The sequence below is a fragment of the Myxine glutinosa genome, chromosome 1, assembly GCF_964187855.1.
Source record: "Myxine glutinosa chromosome 1, kmMyxGlut1.1, whole genome shotgun sequence".
Taxonomy (NCBI): Eukaryota; Metazoa; Chordata; class Myxini; order Myxiniformes; family Myxinidae; genus Myxine; species Myxine glutinosa.
The window spans coordinates 390691652-390715449 of record NC_136261.1 but is presented as its reverse complement, the minus strand read 5'-3'; the positions used below and the strand labels follow the sequence as shown (position 1 = coordinate 390715449).

The following is a 23798-nucleotide window of genomic DNA, read 5'->3' as shown; positions in this document are numbered from 1 at the left end:
GTGACATGAAGACCTTCATGGAGAAGGTGGCTGATGGGAAGATGGGAGCCAGACACTCAGACCCAGTAGAGCCAGTGTTTGAGCAAAGGTTTGAAGAAACCTTCAAACGACTCGCAAAAGGAGGAAGAACACCTGCACTCTGGGTGGAGTACCACCACATGGTAGATGTGATCAAGGTCTTTATCAGAACCGAGCGACTTGCAGACCACAATGGGCATCTGTCCTCCATTGTTACCAAGATGCTTCACATCTTTGTCGCTGCAGGCCATCATCAGTATGCCAAGGGCGCACGGCTGTACTGTCAACTCATGAAGGAACTAGAAACTTTGCCTGCTTACAAAGACACCTTAGAACGTCTCACTGCCCACGGGAACCACGTTGTCCGTTACTCAAGTCATGAGTGGTCCGGCACATGGTGTGACATTTGCATTGAGCAGACATTAATGAAGGCAGCCAAGTCACAAGGTGGACTGAGCAGAGGAAGAATGAGAAACAGTTTTTCTGGCCACAAATGCTGGGTGCTCACCCTCAGTCACCTGTCTGATGTCAACCGGCGGATGGAGGAGGACGTCAGTAAACATGTTCCAGTCCACAGAGACCTTGCCAAGACACAGATGAAGCGAGATGCAGAGGCAGTTGAACTTGTCCTAAAATGGTTTGAGGAGATCAAGCCATTCGACAACGATAGAGACAAGGAGTTACTCGTGTCTTTCTCAACAGGATTCACAAGCACTGGAGATGACGCAGTCAATGCTGAGAGAGCATAAATGTGAAAATATAAATGTTAACAATCAACTCAGAATCATGAAAAACCCTTATTTGACCCCTCATAAGTTACTTAAGGGCCGATTAAAAAAAATAAAAATTCTCGAAAATAATTTTTCGGTACCCGAATTCAACAGCTTTTTTTCTGGGTTTCCCACGGGAGTTGAACTTCAACATTTTAACACATGTTATTACACACCTTTACAAACATATTGGTGAAGAAATTTTTTGGTAACAATTTAGTTAACAGATTTGTGAAATATCTCATAAAATGCCCTTACTATATGTGTTTTATGGCTAAGGTGTTTTTATCACGTGTTTTATGGTTGTGAGGTGTTCTTAATTTCGTGGTGGTGAGGTGTTTTTATTACGTGTTTTATGGCTGTGAGGTGTTCTTAATTTCGTGGTGGTGAGGTGTTTTTATTACGTGTTTTATGGCTGTGAGGTGTTCTTAATTTCGTGGTGGTGAGGTGTTTTTATTACGTGTTTTATGGCTGAGGTGTTTTTATTACGTGTATTAAGGCTGTGAGGTGTTTTTATTACGTTTTATGGCTGTGAGGTGTTTTTATTACGTGTTTTATGGCTGTGAGGTGTTTTTAATTTTGTGGTGGTGGTGTGTTTTTATTACCTATTTTAAGGCTGTGAGGTATTTTTATTATGTGTTTTATGGCTGTGAGGTGTTTTTATTACATGTTTGATGGCTGTCAGGTGTTTTTAACTTTGTGGTGGTGAGGTGTTTTTATTTCGTGTTTTATGGCTGTGAGGTGTTTTTATTACGTGTTTTATTGCGTGAGGTGTTTTTATTACGTGTTTGATGGCTGTGAGGTGTTTTCAATTTCGTGGCAGTGAGGTGTTTTGAATTACTTGGTGGTGAGGTGTTTTGAATTACTTGGTGGTGAGGTGTTTTGAATTACGTGGTGGTGAGGTGTTTTGAATTATGTGGTGGTGAGGTGTTTTGAATTACTTGGTGGTGAGGTGTTTTGAATTACGTGGTGGTGAGGTGTTTTGAATTACGTGGTGGTGAGGTGTTTTGAATTACGTGGTGGTGAGGTGTTTTGAATTACGTGGTGGTGAGGTGTTTTGAATTACTTGGTGGTGAGGTGTAATCGTCCCAAATTTCCAGTCTGCACCTACCCCTCCCCTATGTGTGTGCTGAGGGGTTCTTTCTTGAAAAAAAAACATTCAACCTAAATCTTCAACCTAAATTGCCGATAAAAATGTAATATCACAAACACAACAAATACATTTGTGCAAAGTAATTGTTTGTATTATGATTGGTGAAAATCATGACAACACAGCAACTCAGGTACAGTCATTAGCCTCAACTAAAATAAGCCCGTTCCTCAGTAACGACTGCGATCATCTAGTATGTATATATCGGTGCAGTGTCTGTGTTGTGTTGTCACCGAACTACTCCCTCAAACTTTTGTAAAATCGTACCAAACTTCTGGTGTGCACCTATTTCTCCCGTGGGTATTTCCTCAGGGTATTTTTCTTGGCAAATGTATGACTTTTATTTTTTGTTTACTTAAATCTTCAACTTCAATTGTTTATAAAATGTAATATCAAGTATATTACAAATACATTTGTGCAAAATAATTGTTTGTATACTGAAACGCAAAAGAAACTTACCACCATTGAAACCTTTAAATATCAACAATAACACTGCGTGTAGTAAATGTGTGAACTTATTTGTGGACAATAGTGTCCTCACTGTCAGACAAAACGGTCATGGATGGTCACTTGAACCTTCAATGGTCACTTCATAGCACAGCTGTTGAACAGCCGTTTTGACTGTCAGTGATTAGCCAAGGGGTACGGGATGATTTTAATGAGCTGCACGTGATGTCTTGATATTGGCTTTAAAAAGGCCAGTGCAAAATGGGCATTTCAATCAACATGCCACGATTGTCAAGGGATAAACGGCAGCGTGCCCTGGGCATGCTGCAAGGCGGACTGAGCTACCGTGAGGTGGCACGTCGCCTTGGCTGTTCACACCAGACGATATCGGCCCTGGTGGACAGAGACACCCTCCACAACTCTGCAGATGACAGACCTCGATCAGGGAGGCCAAGAGTCACCACTGCAAGGCAGGACAGGCAGATGGTCCGAAGTCACCTGCGGGATCGATTCCGTCCAGCATCCCGCACTGCGGCAGAAACTCCGGGGCATGCAAACCACGGATCTCCAATGATACTGCACGAAGACGACTGCATGACTATGGTCTGACTGCCAGAAGACCATACAGAGGCCCGGTGATGATGGCTGCCCATCGCCGCAACCGACAGAGATGGTGCCAGCAGCATCAGCGGTGGACCTTGGCGCAGTGGAACGAGGTCGCTTTCAGCGATGAGTCAAGGTTCTGTGTGGACAGTCCTGATGGGCGTGAGCGTGTCTGGAGAAGAACTAGTGAGCGATATGCCGATTGTTGCGTGCGTCAAGCCAACAGGTGGGGTGGCCCAAGTGTGATGGTGTGGGCCGCCATATCAGGCCGATACAGGATGCCACTGGTGGTTGTGGATGGGAATCTTAACACCCAGCGGTATGTGGATAACATCCTGCGACCTCATCTGCTGCCATTCCTGCTAGACCACCCAGAACTGAGAACCTTTCAGCATGACAATGCTCGTCCCTATGCTCCTCGCTTTACCACTGCATTTCTCCAAGGCGAGAACATCAACACCATGCAGTGGCCTGCGTTCTCCCCTGACCTGAATCCCATAGAGCACCTGTGGGATGAGCTTGGGGGACGCGTAGTTGGCAGGGCCAGGACATGGGCAGAGCTGCTTCAGACATTGAGGACTGAGTGGGACAGAATCCAGCAGCAATCCATCCAAAGACTGGTAGGCAGTATACGCCGACGATGCACTGCCTGTATCCAAAACAATGGTGGCCACACACGCTATTGAAAGGGGACTGACATTGCACCCTGTGCTGTTCTGTACTGTAGAACAAACTGATGAGATGGTGTATCTTGGTCAAAAACTTGACATGTCATCAATAAAATGCCAATGTTTCAATTAGCAATTGTTGGTTTGTTTTATTTTGAACTGTTACAATTTTATTACATTTCAAACAAGTGATAAGTTTCTTTTGCGTTTTCGGTCTTTTTGAAGTTGGTCAAAATGGTCAAATTTTTTGGTCAAAATGCCCATTTTGCACTGGCCTTTTTAAAGCCAATATCAAGACATCACGTGCAGCTCATTAAAATCATCCCGTACCCTTTGGCTAATCACTGACAGTCAAAACGGCTGTTCAACAGCTGTGCTATGAAGTGACCATTGAAGGTTCAAGTGACCATCCATGACCGTTTTGTCTGACAGTGAGGACACTATTGTCCACAAATAAGTTCACACATTTACTACACGCAGTGTTATTGTTGATATTTAAAGGTTTCAAAGGTGGTAAGTTTCTTTTGCGTTTCAGTATATTATGATTGGTGGAGACCATGAAAAAACAGCAACTCAGGTACAGTCATCTATCTATATATCCACATATCTGGGCAGAGTCTGTGTTGTCACTGAACTACTCCCTCAAACTTTTGTTTCCGTGGTTGTGAAGTGTTTTTAATAACGTGGTGGTGAGGTGTTTTGAATCACATGGTGGTGAGGTGTTTTGAATCACATGGTGGTGAGGTGTTTTCATTTACATGGTAGTGAGGTGTTTTGAATCACGTGGTGGTGAGGTGTTTTGAATTACGTGGTGGTGAGGTGATTTGAATTACGTTGTGGTGAGGTGTTTTGAATTACGTGGTGGTGAGGTGTTTGGAATTACGTGGTGGTGAGGTGTTTGGAATTACATGGTGATGAGGGGTTTTGAATCACGTGGTGGTGAGGTGTTTTGAATTACGTGGTGGTGAGGTGTTTTGAATTACGTGGTGGTGAGGTGTTTTGAATTACGTTGTGGTGAGGTGTTTGGAATTACGTGGTGGTGAGGGGTTTTGAATTACGTGGTGGTGAGGTGTTTTGAATTACGTGGTGGTGAGGTGTTTTGAATTACGTGGTGGTGAGGTGTTTGGAATTACGTGGTGGTGAGGTGTTTTGAATTACGTGGTGGTGAGGTGTTTGGAATTACGTGGTGGTGAGGGGTTTTGAATTATGTTGTGGTGAAGTGTTTTTAATAACGTGGTGGTGAGGTGTTTTGAATTACGTGGTGGTGAGGTGTTTGGAATTACGTGGTGGTGAGGGGTTTTGAATCACGTGGTGGTGAGGTGTTTTGAATTACGTGGTTGTGAGGGGGTTTGAATTACATGGTGGTGAGGTGTTTTGAATTACATGGTGGTGAGGTGTTTTGAATTACGTGGTGGTGAGGTGTTTAGAATTACGTGGTGGTGAGGTGTTTTGAATTACGTGGTGGTGAGGTGTTTTGAATTACGTGGTGGTGAGGTGTTTAGAATTACATGGTGGTGAGGTGTTTTGAAGTTCGTGGTGGTGAGGTGTTTTGAAGTTCGTGGTGGTGAGGTGTTTTGAATTACATGGTGGTTAGGTGTTTTTAATTTTGTGGTGGTAAGGTGTTTTTAATTACATGGTTGTGAGGTGTTTCATGGCATATTATGATCAGTTTTGGATGCGGTTTGCGACACAGTCCTATGTAACAGAGTAGCAGAAGTTGGAAGTGGAGATCCCGATGGGATGTACCATCTCCCCTATTTTGTTTGTGTTGGTTATGGAGTTGTTGATACGTGCGGTGAGTGGAGATGGGAAAGAAGTGGAGCTGGCCCCTGGTCAAAGTTTGCCTTGAAAGTTGTCCAACAGTCCGTTGGATGCAGCAGTAAAGGTACTGGGACGACTGGAAAGGTTGATGCGGTGGGCAAGAATGGGATTTAAAGCAAGAAAGTCGAGGAGTGTCGTAGTGAGACGAGGAGTGGTGGATAACATGCACAGGTTTGAGCTGGGAGGGAAGGTGGTTCCATCATTGACAGGGGCCCCAGTGAAGAGTTTGGGAAGATGGTATAGAGTTGAGTTGAATGATGTGGGAAGGGTTGAGGAGGTGAAGAACAAGCTTTTGAGAGATTTGAAAAGGATTGATGGATGTGGTTTGCCAGGTAAGTTGAAGGTATGGTGTTTGAAGTTTGGATTGATGCCACGAGTATTGTGGCCATTGATGATGTATGATATTGCGATTAGGCATGTCGAGAGGATGGAGGTTGTGGTGAGCGGGTTTGTGAGGAGGTGGTTGGGAGTGCCACGCTGTTTGACGAACATTGCCTTTTATGGTCAGGGTGGAAAACTCCGGTTTCCCTTGACATCATTAACCGAGGAGTTTGAGGTGATGAGGGTGCGGGGGTTCATGATGTTGCGGGATTCGAGTGATTCAGTGGTAAAGAATGCTCTCCCAGAGAAGAAGAGAAGTCGGAAGTGGATGCAAGAGCAGAGGTGGATGAGATGGAGGAGCGGTTGCAACAGGAGGAGGTCGTGGGGATGGTACAGCATGGGAAGCATGGCTTGGGGTGGATGGAGCATGAGCGATGGGAAAAGGCATGTGTGAAAGAGAGGAGGAAGATGGTTGAGAGGGAGGTGAGAAGAAAGGAGGAGGGGGGGGGGGAGATATGTGAAAGCAGTCAGACGGACGCATCAAGGTGTTTGGACGTAGTGGGAAGGTGTGCAGGTGAGGACATTGAAGTGGCAAGAGATTTGGAGGATGGAGCTAATATTGTTGAATTTCCTGTTGCGGGCAACGTATGATGTGCTTCCGTCACCAGTAAACGTGAGATGGTGGGGGTTGTTGCAGGAGGAGAGATATTATTTGTGTGGAGGTGTGGGAACGGTGCAGCATGCACTGAGTGCATGTTCAGTAGCATTGGCAGCAGGACAATACAGGTGGCGACATGATCAGGTGCTGGTGGTGGTAGTGCAGATGGTGCAACAAGAGGTGCTGAGATCGAGAGAGAGAAGAGTGGAGAAGGAGACCGATGGGGCAGAGGTGTTTGTCAAAGAGGGCTAAGTGGTAAAAGGTGGAAAGAAGAGGAGGTGGAAATCAAGAGGGCTGTCAGATGCTTGTGATTGGCAGGTGGTGGCAGACCTAAAGCCACAATTGGTATTCCCAGAGGTGATCTGTGTGACAAGGTTGCAGCCTGACATTGTCATCTGGTCAGGTGCAACAATAATTCTGATCAGGTGCAAGGGGATTTGTCTGTACCTTGGGAAGAGAACATGGAGGAGGTGCACGAGAGTAAGAGAGGAAAGTACAGTGAGCTGGAGGCAGAGTGTCGGGAGAAGGGTTGGCGAGTTTCTTGAGGTGGGGTGTGGAGGGTATATTGGCAATTCCTTTTCTGCATTTCTTGCTCGGCTTGGAATATGTGGGACAGAAAGAAGGAGGATGTGTGACAAAGTGGCCCAGGTTGCCTTGAAAGGCTCGCTTTGGATTTGGAGGAAGTTTATGGAGGCACGTTAAACAGTGTAGGTTGAGGTTGTGGGTGGTGGTTCATTTCAGCTTAAAAGGGTAGTGACTGAGCGCGGAAGAGAAATAGAGATGTGTGAATGGTGTGTGTGTGTCGCAGGAGTGGGTGTGTGTGTTGCAGGATTGGGTGTGTGTTGCATGAGTGGGTGTGGTTTTGCATGAATGTGTTTTTGTTTGAGTGGTGCATGTTGTGAGGGTGGTGGTCGGTTTTTTATTTTTTTATTTTTGGTGTGTGAGTGAGTGGATGATGGGATGTGGATTCTGCGAGTGGAGGTAGTTTTGTTGTTGTATTCTGTGTTCTCACTGGCTGGGGGTGGGGGTACGTACACATCCAGGTGTAGCTGCTACATGTGGAGGCATGTGTGCTCCCTACTGGCCCAACTTAGCTGACCGTATTGAGGTTGAAGGGCCGAAACAGGATGATGCGGAGGACCTCGACTAAGGACCCGGTCAGTGAGGCACACTTGTGACCAGGTGAGTTTTGAAATTGTATATATATGTAATATGTCTACTAGCTTGGCTCGGGTCACTTTTCTCGCCTCACCACGTGTCGTTAAAGGAACGCGCTCGCTTTGGTTGACGATAATGACTGTACCTGAGTTGCTGTGTTGTCATGATTTACACCAATCATGATACAAACAATTATTTTGCACAAATTTATTTGTAGTGTTTGTGATATTACATTTTTATAAGCAATTTAGGTTGAAGATTTAGTTGAAAAATAAATAAATAAATATATATCAAAAATAGAACCCCTCAGCACATACATACAGGAGGGGTAGGTGCAGATTTGAAGTTCAGGATGATTACAACTCACCACCACGAAAATAAAAACACCTCACAACCATGTAATTAAAAACACCTTACCACCACAAAATTAAAAACACCTAACCACCATGTAATTCAAAACACCTTACCACCACAAAATTAAAAACACCTAACCACCACGTAATTCAAAACACCTCACCACCACGTAATTCAAAACGCCTCACCACCGCATAATTCAAAACCCCTCACCACCACGTGATTCAAAACACCTCACCCCATGTAATTCAAAACACCTCACCACCACGTAATTCAAAACACCTCACCACAACGAAATTCAAAACACCTCACCCACACGAAATTCAAAACACCTCACCACTACGAAATTCAAAACACCTCACCACAACGAAATTCAAAAGACCTCACCACCACGAAATTCGAAACACCTCACCACCACGTAATTTAAAACACCTCACCACCACGAAATTCAAAACACCTCACCCCCACGAAATTCAAAACACCTCACCACTACGAAATTCAAAACACATCACCACCACGAAATTCAAAACACCTCACCACCACGAAATTCAAAACACCTCAACACCACGTAATTCAAAACATCTCACCACCACGAAATTCAAAACACCTCACCACCACGTAATTCAACACACCTTTGCACCATGTATTTCAAAACACCTCACCACCATGTGATTCAAAACACCTCACCACAACGTGATTCAAAACACCTCACCACCAGGTAATTTAAAACACCTCACCACCATGTGATTCAAAACACCTCACCACAACGTGATTCAAAACACCTCACCACCACGTGATTCAAAACACCTCACCACCACGTGATTCAAAACACCTCACCACCACGTGGTTCAAAACACCTTTGCACCATGTAATTCAAAACACCTCACCACCACGTGATTCAAAACACCTCACCACCACGTGATTCAAAACACCTCACCACCACGTGATTCAAAACACCTCACCACCACGTGATTCAAAACACCTCACCACCACATGATTCAAAACACCTCACCACCACGTGTTTCAAAACACCTTACCACCAAATGATGCAAAACACCTCACCAACGAGGAGAGTGAGGAAGAGAGTTTTTGATAAAGATAGCAACCCCACCACCAGGACGAGGCTTAGGTATATCATACCGGAGGATGGAGTAACCAGGAAGAGATATTAAGGAATCAGAGACATCTTGAAGGAGGAAAGAGTTGCAAAGTTTTTCGGTTTTTCCAAAGTGGCGGCCGAACCACGTGACATGACGTCATAATTATCATTAAAAAATTATACAGGTGGAGTTGCACCTGTGGTGAAAATTTACTGTCAATCGGAGCAACGGTTGCAGAGAAAATCATCTTTATTCTGTGCAGACAAACAGAGAAACAAACAAACAAACAAACGGACTCAAATGCAATACCCTCTCCAGTCTCCACTGGCGAGAGTAACAATTGAAGTCGAAGATTTAAGTAAAAAAAAAAAATTTTTTAAATTTTCAAACATTTTCGAAACAAATACCCTTAGTACATATCCACGGGACAGATAGGTGCATACCAGAAGTTTGGTACGATTTCACAAAAGTTTGAGGGAGTTGTTCAGTGACAACACAACACAGATATTGCACAGACATATATATATACAGTAGATGACTCCCTGAGTTGCTGTTTTTTCACGGTTTACACCAATCATAATACAAACAATTATTTTGCACAAATGTATTTGTAATATAAACATTACATTTTATAAACAATTGAAGTTGAAGATTTAAGTTGAAAAAAATATTTTTTTTCAAAAAACATTTTTAAAAAAAAGAATTTTTTTAAAAACCCCTTCGGATATTAAACACACATTTATATATATTTATATATATATATATATATATATATATATATATATATATATGTATATATGTATATATATGCAGTATATATGTATAAACATATATTATATATAAAAAAAAAAAATATATATATATATATATATATGTACATATTTATTTGTGTGTATCATACTGTGAGGTTTGTGTAGATATATCGCCGTGTCGTGATACTGGGTGGAGAACCGGTGGACACATCAGGAGTATAGATCGTGCCGACGAAATCTTGAGAGAGGAGAAGGAGTTGTACGTCATGCCTGTTGCTCAAGCATTGTGCACACGGATCATTGGGCATTGCGAGTCGCAAGACCTATTAATTCGTGTTCGCTCATAATACAGAACACCATCAGCCCTCAGGTGGAACCACAAGGGCACCATGAGCACTCAGGACACTATACCAGGTCAGGGGACAATCGGTGCTTGCGGAAATACCAGTTGATCATCAATGCTCATTGAACCACCAAGGGACAATTTTTTATTATAAAATCTACTCAATATCGAAAGACCGAAGATGTTACTGGAGGAGTAGCAGGGATTTCTGGTGGGGTCTAGTGACATGGAGAAACCGAAGAGCGGGCTTTTCCTACCAGTCCGTTTTCGAATCGTCGATAACCAGAAGAACCTTGGGCTTCTTGCTCGCAGGTCCGGTGGAGCCATGTCCCCCAAACACGCTGGTGTGCTTCACGGCTTGGGACAGCGAACTGAAGAAGCCTCCGGAAGTTGAACTCGACGGGATCGTACTTTGTGCAGCCTGGGGCTGAGTCTGCGGAGCACGATGATCGGGGGACGTGCTCGCCGGGGCAGATGCTGGAGGCACGACCTGGTCTTGCTCCTCGGGTCGCTGCAGGTCCATCATGTACCCATTTGGCAGGTTCGCCATAAAGTTACTGTCCGACAACCTCCGCCTGAGGAAATTCATGGTCACAAGAGGGATAAGGTCGACGTTGCGAGAGGTCTATGTAGCGAGGTGTCGATGTAGCAAGGAGTCGAGTCGATGGAGCGATGTGTCGATGTAGCGATGAGTCGATGTAGCGATGTAGAGAGGTGTCGATGTAGCGAGCGATCGATGTAGCGAGGAGCTAATATATTTCCGCGCTCCGGCTGCATGCACACTCTTTGCAATCTCGTGGAAATGCAGCGGATGGGAAATCCTGAGCGATTCCCGGACATACGGACCCACCCACGCCTTGCCAACACGCTTTAGTTCCCACCCTGCTCAATATATATCCTCCCACCCAGCTCCATACATCCTGTACCCAGCTCCATGCATCGTCTTACCCAGTGGCAAGCTCCATATACATGCTCATACCCATCTCCATACATCCTCCTGGTCAGATCGAGCTCCATATATCCCCCTCTCCAGCTCTATACATCCTCCTACCCAGTTCCATATATCCTCCCTCCGAGCTCCATGCATCCTTCTACCCAGCTCCATACATCCTGTACCCAGCTCCATGCATCGTCTTACCCAGTGGCAAGCTCCATATACATGCTCATACCCATCTCCATACATCCTCCTGGTCAGATCGAGCTCCATATATCCCCCTCTCCAGCTCTATACATCCTCCTACCCAGTTCCATATATCCTCCCTCCGAGCTCCAAGCATCCTTCTACCCATCTCCATACATCCTCCCACACCGCTGATCCATACATCCTCCCACCCAGCTGATCCATACATCCTCCCACCTAGCTGATCCATACATCCTCCCACACCGCTGATCCATACATCCTCCCACCCAACTGATCCATACATCCTCCCACACAGCTCCATACATCCTCCCACACCGCTGATCCATACATCCTCCCACCCAACTGATCCATAAATCCTCGCACGCAGCAGATCCACACATCCTCCCACCCAGCTGATCCATACATCCTTCCACCTAGCTCAATACATCTCGCCAAATGCATGTACATCCTCCTATAGCACACCTCATATCGCTTCCTACCATTCTGCCCCCCTTCCCCCACCGAATATCCCATGTCCCCTATAGTAGTCAGGTTCACTATGTTAACAAATATAATTTCGTTCAAAATTTTGGGAGATTAGCAAAACTGTACATTTTTGGAATCATCAGAGCATGGAGAATCCGAAAATCAATGTTGGCATTTGCACAGACACTTGCATGGCCGCCATTTTGGATTTTCAAAATGGCCGCCATAATGTACATATTTTGCGCTATCTCGGCTTCTAGTCAACCTAGAGACTTAATTAAATATGCTAATCCTATGTTTTCTGGGTCAAGGAATCCAATAAAGGCCTCAAAATAGTGCTCAGGATTATAGAAAAGCAACAAACAAAGGTAATATTGAAAACCATTGTCTTTATATTTGTGATATAACTGTATTACATAATACATGATATTGCAAGTACTTTTAAGTTATAGGTATGGGTTTATAAAGCAAGAAAGCAGCCTTGTTAGTATCAGATTGAACTATAAGTCCTATACTCAGGATCTGCTAGGTCTATACCGTTCAGGAATATGCTTTTACAGATCTTCATCACTGTCCTGAGGGTCATTTTCGCAAAGGTGTCTCCGTAAATGCCAACATTAATTTTTGGATTCCTCATGCTCTGAATATTCCAAAAATGTATAGTTTTGCTAATCTCCAAAAATTTTGAACGAAAAAACATGGTGAACCTGACTATAGGCTGTACTCTGGCCAGATCACACTGAGTGTAGACATGCATCATCTTCTGCATGTGTGTACGTGTTTCCCCTGTTCTGTTAATCCAGCCAAGAACGACATCCTTCATATACACACACCAAGCCCACTCCATTTTCCATAACATAGTTAGAATATATGCCTACTACCATTTTGGTTTCACCTTGAAGGTGAAAAGTGGACCATCCGTAGTTTGCTATGTTTACATTGTACCCCGGGTTTAAGGCGAGGTTAAGACCCTGGTGTAAACCTGTCGTGACTTGCCCTTACCAATTGGGTTTCGTGTATTCTTCACCCGAACCAGATCGATATTTTAGCAAAGATGTGTTAAATGGGGTACACCTGTCACACTTATGATTCTCATCTCAGAGAGGAATGTCACTTTAACCATGATGTCACAACCAACCACAGTAGTTAATACATGGAACGAGCTCTCTGCGAACTTTTCGTTGAACTCGAGGAAGACTGAGAAGAAGGCCTAATTGGCCAAAAGCTTGTCTGAAAATAAAAGATCGATCGTCTTGAAGCTACGTCCATAACTCATTTAATTTCTTCTGATTATATATTTAATGCAAATGAGGCACCTTGCTCGTATTGTGGAGTTTCTGCTATTTCTCACAGTTATAATATATATATATATATATATCTCCTAATAATAAAAGGCAGTGTACGTCCGTCCGTCCGTCTCCTCCTTAACTCCAAACCATGAAACTTAGCAGCCCCAAACTTTGCATGCATACACCTGGACCTCCAACAGATTGCAACGATGAAAACTGGGTGTTTGGGTGTGTTATAACAACCTTTTTGAAGATGATTAACGAGATGCTCATAAGAAAAACCCCGAAAAAGCCTTTCCAATATTGTGGTCCGCCATCTTGGTCAGCCCACTGCTACTCGCTGGGTTCTTAAGCCGCTATTTTGTTTCGGCCTATTCAAACGTGCCTTGCTTTGGAAACACAATCGATTATCATTACATAATTGAAGCATATCATCAAAATCTGGATTCGGATATAACGATTGGATGCTGTAGACTAAATAAATGTCCAAATCTGGAGTGAAATCTGACAAAATTTACCATATCTAGTGCTTTTTATAACTAAGTGTATATATTCATTAATTTAAGCGTGGCTGTCATTCTCCTTCTGGGTTTATTTATTTAACTTAATAATATTTTTAAAGTTAATTCATAATTCAATGGGATAGGGTGTCACTCCACTGTACCTGCAATCTGTTTTTAACCCTTTGAGTATAGATGACGTCCAGTGCCGCAACCCGCGAAAAAGTTTTGTGTATGGATGACGTTACTACACGTCATGGACTATACCTATAAATAGATCGTCAGTACGTGGTTGCATTCCCGTACCAAAATGCCAAATTAATCCCGTACCATGTACGGGCTAAATCTCAGCCATCCTTTGAGCTAGGAAGCTGAAATTTCGACACAATAGTGAGCAAGTGCTTTGGCAAAAAGTGTATATTTAGTTTTTTGATTAATTAATTAATTGATCAATTACTTAATTATTATCGATTAATTAAGTACTTACACATTTCCTTTCTCATCTGGGCAATATCTCAGGCACCTTTTGAGCTAGGAAGCTGATATTTGGACTTGCCAATGACCAAGTGATTTGGCTGTGAAGGCTAATTTTGATTTATTGATCAATTAATCGATTAATTATTTCATTATTCGATTAATGACGATATTAATTATTTTTTTTAAGTTACAGATTCTTATGAAATGGTTGTGGTTTCGGTATTCTATTCGCCAATTGATAAATTATTTAATTATATTATTTTTATTTTTTTCATTATTAATCATTTATTTATTTTCTTTCTCATCTGGGCAATATCTCAGGCACCTTTTGAGCTACAAAGCTAATATTTGGACATGACAGTGACCAATTGATGTGGCTATAAAGGATATTTTTGATTTCTTGATGAATCAATTAATCAATTCAACGATGAATTATATATTGGGACTGCAGGTTACCATCAATGGGGTTGAATTTCCAGGAGGGAAAAGGCAATCTCCTTAATGGGAATGAGCGGAGCACCTGCCTTATGGGTCCAACATGCTCTTCTGAAACGGCCCTTTATTTGGGCGGTGAATTGGCAACAGATCGCTGCCTCGATCGCTCCCAAAAACTAAAAAAAATAACTCGGGGTTAGGTGTATAAAGCAAAAGCATGCCGACTGCTTGTGTGCATAATTATATAATCCAATGTGATTATATAGCTCGGAATACTTGTATTATATAGCCCTGCCAGTCCAGGTCTTGCTTCAATAACATGGTCCGACTGCTTATAACGGCATTCCGTCAAGGCTTTTTGCGACACTTCTGTCCTCTGTTGGATTCCCAACCCATATTTTCCCCACTTGCTGCAACTCTCCACTTCTCCCTTCATGCTTACATGGTACATCCTCAAACTATCACAACATCTGTCTTCTTCCAAGGCCCACCTGATCCCGTATTCACCTACAAGGCCTTCATCCACAGCCTGAAGGAGCACTGCTCTCCCCTTTGGGCTGGCACACATGCCTCACACATTGCTCAGTTTGACACTGTGGAAACCAAGGCCTTGAGATCATTGGAATGTCCAGCAATGTCTATGTGGGCCTATCACTCTACCATCACTTTCCTATTGTCTGTGAGCACGATATCTCAAAAAGTTGTGGATGGGTTTGGACGAAACTGGGTGGACAGGTTGGGTGTGTCACAAGGACGAATCGATTTGATTTTGGTGAAGATTTGAATAAGGATCCGGATACGAGGATTATTTAATTTTTTAAGTGATTCTTGATCGCCATTGAGTGATGGAGCCAAAAACTATATAGACCATAATATCTCAAAAAGTTGTGGATGGGTTTGGATGAAACTGGGTGGATCGGTTGGGTGTGTCACAAGGACAAATCGGTTTGATTTTGGTGAAGATTTGAATAAGGATCCGGATACGAAGATTATTTAATTTTTTAAGTGATTCTTGATCGCCATTGAGTGATGGAGCCAAAAACTATATAGACCATAATATCTCAAAAAGTTGTGGATGGGTTTGGACGAAACTGGGTGGACAGGTTGGGTGTGTCACAAGGACAAATCGATTTGATTTTGGTGAAGATTTGAATAAGGATCCGGATACGAGGATTATTTAATTTTTTAAGTGATTCTTGATCGCCATTGAGTGATGGAGCCAAAAACTATATAGACCATAATATCTCAAAAAGTTGTGGATGGGTTTTGACGAAACTGGGTGGACAGGTTGGGTGTGTCACAAGGACGAATCGATTTGATTTTGGTGAAGATTTGAATAAGGATCCGGATACGAGGATTATTTAATTTTTTAAGTGATTCTTGATCGCCATTGAGTGATGGAGCCAAAAACTATATAGACCATAATATCTCAAAAAGTTGTGGATGGGTTTGGACGAAACTGGGTGGACAGGTTGGGTGTGTCACAAGGACGAATCGATTTGATTTTTGTGAAGATTTGAATAAGGATCCGGATACGAGGATTATTTAATTTTTTAAGTGATTCTTGATCGCCATTGAGTGATGGAGCCAAAAACTATATAGACCATAATATCTCAAAAAGTTGTGGATGGGTTTGGATGAAACTGGGTGGATCGGTTGGGTGTGTCACAAGGACGAATCGATTTGATTTTGGTGAATATTTGAATAAGGATCCGGATACGAGGATTATTTAATTTTTTAAGTGATTCTTGATCGCCATTGAGTGATGGAGCCAAAAACTATATAGACCATAATATCTCAAAAAGTTGTGGATGGGTTTGGACGAAACTGGGTGGACAGGTTGGGTGTGTCACAAGGACAAATCGATTTGATTTTGGTGAAGATTTGAATAAGGATCCGGATACGAGGATTATTTAATTTTTTAAGTGATTCTTGATCGCCATTGAGTGATGGAGCCAAAAACTATATAGACCATAATATCTCAAAAAGTTGTGGATGGGTTTGGACGAAACTGGGTGGACAGGTTGGGTGTGTCACAAGGACGAATCGATTTGATTTTGGTGAAGATTTGAATAAGGATCCGGATACGAGGATTATTTAATTTTTTACGTGATTCTTGATCGCCATTGAGTGATGGAGCCAAAAACTATATAGACCATAATATCTCAAAAAGTTGTGGATGGGTTTGGACGAAACTGGGTGGACAGGTTGGGTGTGTCACAAGGACGAATCGATTTGAATTTGGTGAATATTTGAATAAGGATCCGGATACGAGGATTATTTAATTTTTTAAGTGATTCTTGATCGCCATTGAGTGATGGAGCCAAAAACTATATAGACCATAATATCTCAAAAAGTTGTGGATGGATTTGGACGAAACTGGGTGGATCGGTTGGGTGTGTCATAAGGACGAATCTATTTGATTTTGGTGAAGATTTGAAAAAGGATCCGGATACGAGGATTATTTAATTTTTTAAGTGATTCTTGATCGCCATTGAGTGATGGAGCCAAAACCTATATAGACCATAATATCTCAAAAAGTTGTGGATGGGTTTGGATAAAACTGGGTGGATCGGTTGGGTGTGTCACAAGGACAAATCGGTTTGATTTTGGTGAAGATTTGAATAAGGATCCGGATACGAAGATTATTTAATTTTTTAAGTGATTCTTGATCGCCATTGAGTGATGGAGCCAAAAACTATATAGACCATAATATCTCAAAAAGTTGTGGATGGGTTTGGACGAAACTGGGTGGACAGGTTGGGTGTGTCACAAGGACGAATCGATTTGATTTTGGTGAATATTTGAATAAGGATCCGGATACGAGGATTATTTAATTTTTTAAGTGATTCTTGATCGCCATTGAGTGATGGAGCCAAAAACTATATAGACCATAATATGTCAAAAAGTTGTGGATGGGTTTGGACGAAACTGGGTGGACAGGTTGGGTGTGTCACAAGGACGAATCGACTTGATTTTGGTGAAGATTTGAATAAGGATCCGGATACGAGGATTATTTAATTTTTTAAGTGATTCTTGATCGCCATTGAGTGATGGAGCCAAAAACTATATAGACCATAATATCTCAAAAAGTTGTGGATGGGTTTGGACGAAACTGGGTGGACAGGTTGGGTGTGTCACAAGGACGAATCGATTTGATTTTGGTGAATATTTGAATAAGGATCCGGATACGAGGATTATTTAATTTTTTAAGTGATTCTTGATCGTCATTGAGTGATGGAGCCAAAAACTATATAGACCATAATATCTCAAAAAGTTGTGGATGGGTTTGGGCGAAACTGGGTGGACAGGTTGGGTGTGTCACAAGGACGAATCGATTTGATTTTGGTGAAGATTTGAATAAGGATCCGGATACGAGGATTATTTAATTTTTTAAGTGATTCTTGATCGCCATTGAGTGATGGAGCCAAAAACTATATAGACCATAATATCTCAAAAAGTTGTGGATGGGTTTGGACGAAACTGGGTGGATCGGTTGGGTGTGTCACAAGGACGAATCGATTTGCTTTTGGTGAAGATTTGAATAAGGATCCAGATATGAGGATTATTTAATTTTTTAAGTGATTCTTGATCGGCATTGAGTGATGGAGCCAAAAACTATATAGACCATAATATCTCAAAAAGTTGTGGATGGGTTTGGACGAAACTGGGTGGATCGGTTGGGTGTGTCACAAGGACGAATCGATTTGATTTTGGTGAAGATTTGAATAAGGATCCGGATACGAGGATTATTTAATTTCTTTAGTGATTCTTGATCGCCCTTGAGTGATGGAGCCAAAAACTATATAGACCATAATTTCTCAAAAAGTTGTGGATGGGTTTGGACGAAACTGGGTGGATCGGTTGGGTGTGTCACAAGGACGAATCGATTTGATTTTGGTGAATATTTGAATAAGGATCCGGATACGAGGATTATTTAATTTTTTAAGTGATTCTTGATCGCCATTGAGTGACGGAGCCAAAAACTATATAGACCATAATATCTCAAAAAGTTGTGGATGGATTTGGACGAAACTGGGTGGATCGGTTGGGTGTGTCATAAGGACGAATCGATTTGATTTTGGTGAAGATTTGAAAAAGGATCCGGGTACGAGGATTATTTAATTTTTTAAGTGATTCTTGATCGCCATTGAGTGATGGGGCCAAAAACTATATAGACCATAATATCTCAAAAAGTTGTGGATGGATTTGGACGAAACTGGGTGGACAGGTTGGGTGTGTCACAAGGACGAATCGATTTGATTTTGGTGAATATTTGAATAAGGATCCGGGTACGAGGATTATTTAATTTTTTAAGTGATTCTTGATCGCCATTGAGTGATGGAGCCAAAAACTATATAGACCATAATATCTCAAAAAGTTGTGGATGGGTTTGGACGAAACTGGGTGGACAAGTTGGGTGTGTCACAAGGACGAATCGATTTGATTTTGGTGAATATTTGAATAAGGATCCGGATACGAAGATTATTTAATTTTTTAAGTGATTCTTGATCGCCATTGAGTGATGGAGCCAAAAACTATATAGACCATAATATCTCAAAAAGTTGTGGATGGGTTTGGACGAAACTGGGTGGACAGGTTGGGTGTGTCACAAGGACGAATCGATTTGATTTTGGTGAATATTTGAATAAGGATCCGGATACGAGGATTATTTAATTTTTTAAGTGATTCTTGATCGCCATTGAGTGATGGAGCCAAAAACTATATAGACCATAATATCTCAAAAAGTTGTGGATGGGTTTGGGCGAAACTGGGTGGACAGGTTGGGTGTGTCACAAGGACGAATCGATTTGATTTTGGTGAAGATTTGAATAAGGATCCGGATACGAGGATTATTTAATTTTTTAAGTGATTCTTGATCGCCATTGAGTGATGGAGCCAAAAACTATATAGACCATAATATCTCAAAAAGTTGTGGATGGGTTTGGACGAAACTGGGTGGATCGGTTGGGTGTGTCACAAGGACGAATCGATTTGCTTTTGGTGAAGATTTGAATAAGGATCCAGATATGAGGATTATTTAATTTTTTAAGTGATTCTTGATCGGCATTGAGTGATGGAGCCAAAAACTATATAGACCATAATATCTCAAAAAGTTGTGGATGGGTTTGGACAAAACTGGGTGGATCGGTTGGGTGTGTCACAAGGACGAATCGATTTGATTTTGGTGAAGATTTGAATAAGGATCCGGATACGAGGATTATTTAATTTCTTTAGTGATTCTTGATCGCCCTTGAGTGATGGAGCCAAAAACTATTTAGACCATAATTTCTCAAAAAGTTGTGGATGGGTTTGGACGAAACTGGGTGGATCGGTTGGGTGTGTCACAAGGACGAATCGATTTGATTTTGGTGAATATTTGAATAAGGATCCGGATACGAGGATTATTAAATTTTTTAAGTGATTCTTGATCGCCATTGAGTGACGGAGCCAAAAACTATATAGACCATAATATCTCAAAAAGTTGTGGATGGATTTGGACGAAACTGGGTGGATCGGTTGGGTGTGTCATAAGGACGAATCGATTTGATTTTGGTGAAGATTTGAAAAAGGATCCGGGTACGAGGATTATTTAATTTTTTAAGTGATTCTTGATCGCCATTGAGTGATGGGGCCAAAAACTATATAGACCATAATATCTCAAAAAGTTGTGGATGGATTTGGACGAAACTGGGTGGACAGGTTGGGTGTGTCACAAGGACGAATCGATTTGATTTTGGTGAATATTTGAATAAGGATCCGGGTACGAGGATTATTTAATTTTTTAAGTGATTCTTGATCGCCATTGAGTGATGGAGCCAAAAACTATATAGACCATAATATCTCAAAAAGTTGTGGATGGGTTTGGACGAAACTGGGTGGACAAGTTGGGTGTGTCACAAGGACGAATCGATTTGATTTTGGTGAATATTTGAATAAGGATCCGGATACGAGGATTATTTAATTTTTTAAGTGATTCTTGATCGCCATTGAGGGATGGAGCCAAAAACTATATAGACCATAATATCTCAAAAAGTTGTGGATGGGTTTGGACGAAACTGGGTGGACAGGTTGGGTGTGTCACAAGGACAAATCGATTTGATTTTGGTGAAGATTTGAATAAGGATCCGGATACGAGGATTATTTAATTTTTTAAGTGATTCTTGATCGCCATTGAGTGATGGAGCCAAAAACTATATAGACCATAATATCTCAAAAAGTTGTGGATGGGTTTGGACGAAACTGGGTGGACAGGTTGGGTGTGTCACAAGGACGAATCAATTGGATTTTGGTGAAGATTTCAATCAGGATCCGGATACGAGGATTATTTAATTTTTTAAGTGATTCTTGATCGCCATTGAGTGATGGAGCCAAAAACTATATAGACCATAATATCTCAAAAAGTTGTGGATGGGTTTGGACGAAACTGGGTGGACAGGTTGGGTGTGTCACAAGGACGAATCGATTTGAATTTGGTGAATATTTGAATAAGGATCCGGATACGAGGATTATTTAATTTTTAAGTGATTCTTGATCGCCATTGAGTGATGGAGCCAAAAACTATATAGACCATAATATCTCAAAAAGTTGTGGATGGATTTGGACGAAACTGGGTGGATCGGTTGGGTTTGTCATAAGGACGAATCTATTTGATTTTGGTGAAGATTTGAAAAAGGATCCGGATACGAGGATTATTTAATTTTTTAAGTGATTCTTGATCGCCATTGAGTGATGGAGCCAAAAACTATATAGACCATAATATCTCAAAAAGTTGTGGATGGGTTTGGATGAAACTGGGTGGATCGGTTGGGTGTGTCACAAGGACAAATCGGTTTGATTTTGGTGAAGATTTGAATAAGGATCCGGATACGAAGATTATTTAATTTTTTAAGTGATTCTTGATCGCCATTGAGTGATGGAGCCAAAAACTATATAGACCATAATATCTCAAAAAGTTGTGGATGGGTTTGGACGAAACTGGGTGGACAGGTTGGGTGTGTCACAAGGACGAATCGATTTGATTTTGGTGAATATTTGAATAAGGATCCGGATACGAGGATTATTTAATTTTTTAAGTGATTCTTGATCGCCATTGAGTGATGGAGCCAAAAACTATATAGACCATAATATCTCAAAACGTTGTGGATGGGTTTGGACGAAACTGGGTGGACAGGTTGGGTGTGTCACAAGGACGAATCGATTTGATTTTGGTGAATATTTGAATAAGGATCCGGATACGAGGATTATTTAATTTTTTAAGTGATTCTTGATCGTCATTGAGTGATGGAGCCAAAAACTATATAGACCATAATATCTCAAAAAGTTGTGGATGGGTTTGGACGAAACTGGGTGGACAGGTTGGGTGTGTCACAAGGACGAATCGATTTGATTTTGGTGAAGATTTGAATAAGGATCCGGATACGAGGATTATTTAATTTTTTAAGTGATTCTTGATCGCCATTGAGTGATGGAGCCAAAAACTATATAGACCATAATATCTCAAAAAGTTGTGGATGGGTTTGGACGAAACTGGGTGGATCGGTTGGGTGTGTCACAAGGACGAATCGATTTGATTTTGGTGAATATTTGAATAAGGATCCGGGTACGAGGATTATTTAATTTTTTAAGTGATTCTTGATCGCCATTGAGTGATGGAGCCAAAAACTATATAGACCATAATATCTCAAAAAGTTGTGGATGGGTTTGGACGAAACTGGGTGGACAAGTTGGGTGTGTCACAAGGACGAATCGATTTGATTTTGGTGAATATTTGAATAAGGATCCGGATACGAGGATTATTTAATTTTTTAAGTGATTCTTGATCGCCATTGAGGGATGGAGCCAAAAACTATATAGACCATAATATCTCAAAAAGTTGTGGATGGGTTTGGACGAAACTGGGTGGACAGGTTGGGTGTGTCACAAGGACAAATCGATTTGATTTTGGTGAAGATTTGAATAAGGATCTGGATACGAGGATTATTTAATTTTTTAAGTGATTCTTGATCGCCATTGAGTGATGGAGCCAAAAACTATATAGACCATAATATCTCAAAAAGTTGTGGATGGGTTTGGACGAAACTGGGTGGACAGGTTGGGTGTGTCACAAGGACGAATCAATTGGATTTTGGTGAAGATTTCAATCAGGATCCGGATACGAGGATTATTTAATTTTTTAAGTGATTCTTGATCGCCATTGAGTGATGGAGCCAAAAACTATATAGACCATAATATCTCAAAAAGTTGTGGATGGGTTTGGACGAAACTGGGTGGACAGGTTGGGTGTGTCACAAGGACGAATCGATTTGAATTTGGTGAATATTTGAATAAGGATCCGGATACGAGGATTATTTAATTTTTTAAGTGATTCTTGATCGCCATTGAGTGATGGAGCCAAAAACTATATAGACCATAATATCTCAAAAAGTTGTGGATGGATTTGGACGAAACTGGGTGGATCGGTTGGGTGTGTCACAAGGACAAATCGGTTTGATTTTGGTGAAGATTTGAATAAGGATCCGGATACGAAGATTATTTAATTTTTTAAGTGATTCTTGATCGCCATTGAGTGATGGAGCCAAAAACTATATAGACCATAATATCTCAAAAAGTTGTGGATGGGTTTGGACGAAACTGGGTGGACAGGTTGGGTGTGTCACAAGGACGAATCGATTTGATTTTGGTGAATATTTGAATAAGGATCCGGATACGAGGATTATTTAATTTTTTAAGTGATTCTTGATCGCCATTGAGTGATGGAGCCAAAAACTATATAGACCATAATATGTCAAAAAGTTGTGGATGGGTTTGGACGAAACTGGGTGGACAGGTTGGGTGTGTCACAAGGACGAATCGACTTGATTTTGGTGAAGATTTGAATAAGGATCCGGATACGAGGATTATTTAATTTTTTAAGTGATTCTTGATCGCCATTGAGTGATGGAGCCAAAAACTATATAGACCATAATATCTCAAAAAGTTGTGGATGGGTTTGGACGAAACTGGGTGGACAGGTTGGGTGTGTCACAAGGACGAATCGATTTGATTTTGGTGAATATTTGAATAAGGATCCGGATACGAGGATTATTTAATTTTTTAAGTGATTCTTGATCGTCATTGAGTGATGGAGCCAAAAACTATATAGACCATAATATCTCAAAAAGTTGTGGATGGGTTTGGGCGAAACTGGGTGGACAGGTTGGGTGTGTCACAAGGACGAATCGATTTGATTTTGGTGAAGATTTGAATAAGGATCCGGATACGAGGATTATTTAATTTTTTAAGTGATTCTTGATCGCCATTGAGTGATGGAGCCAAAAACTATATA

The 23798-nt window shown here is 41.5% G+C and overlaps 1 protein-coding gene across 2 annotated transcripts in view; it reads right to left on the bottom strand.

Moving 5' to 3' along the window:
- Positions 1 to 10968, bottom strand: part of LOC137416504 (synapsin-2) — a 360597-nt gene extending 349629 nt beyond the window's left edge. For both annotated transcript variants that reach the window (XM_078770286.1, XM_078770287.1), the window contains exon 1: positions 10421 to 10968. In XM_078770286.1, the coding sequence (XP_078626412.1) occupies positions 10421 to 10752 (332 nt within the window). In that variant the 5' untranslated portion in view covers positions 10753 to 10968. The remainder of the gene's footprint in view (positions 1 to 10420) is intronic.
- Between the last annotated feature and the right edge of the window lie 12830 nt (positions 10969 to 23798).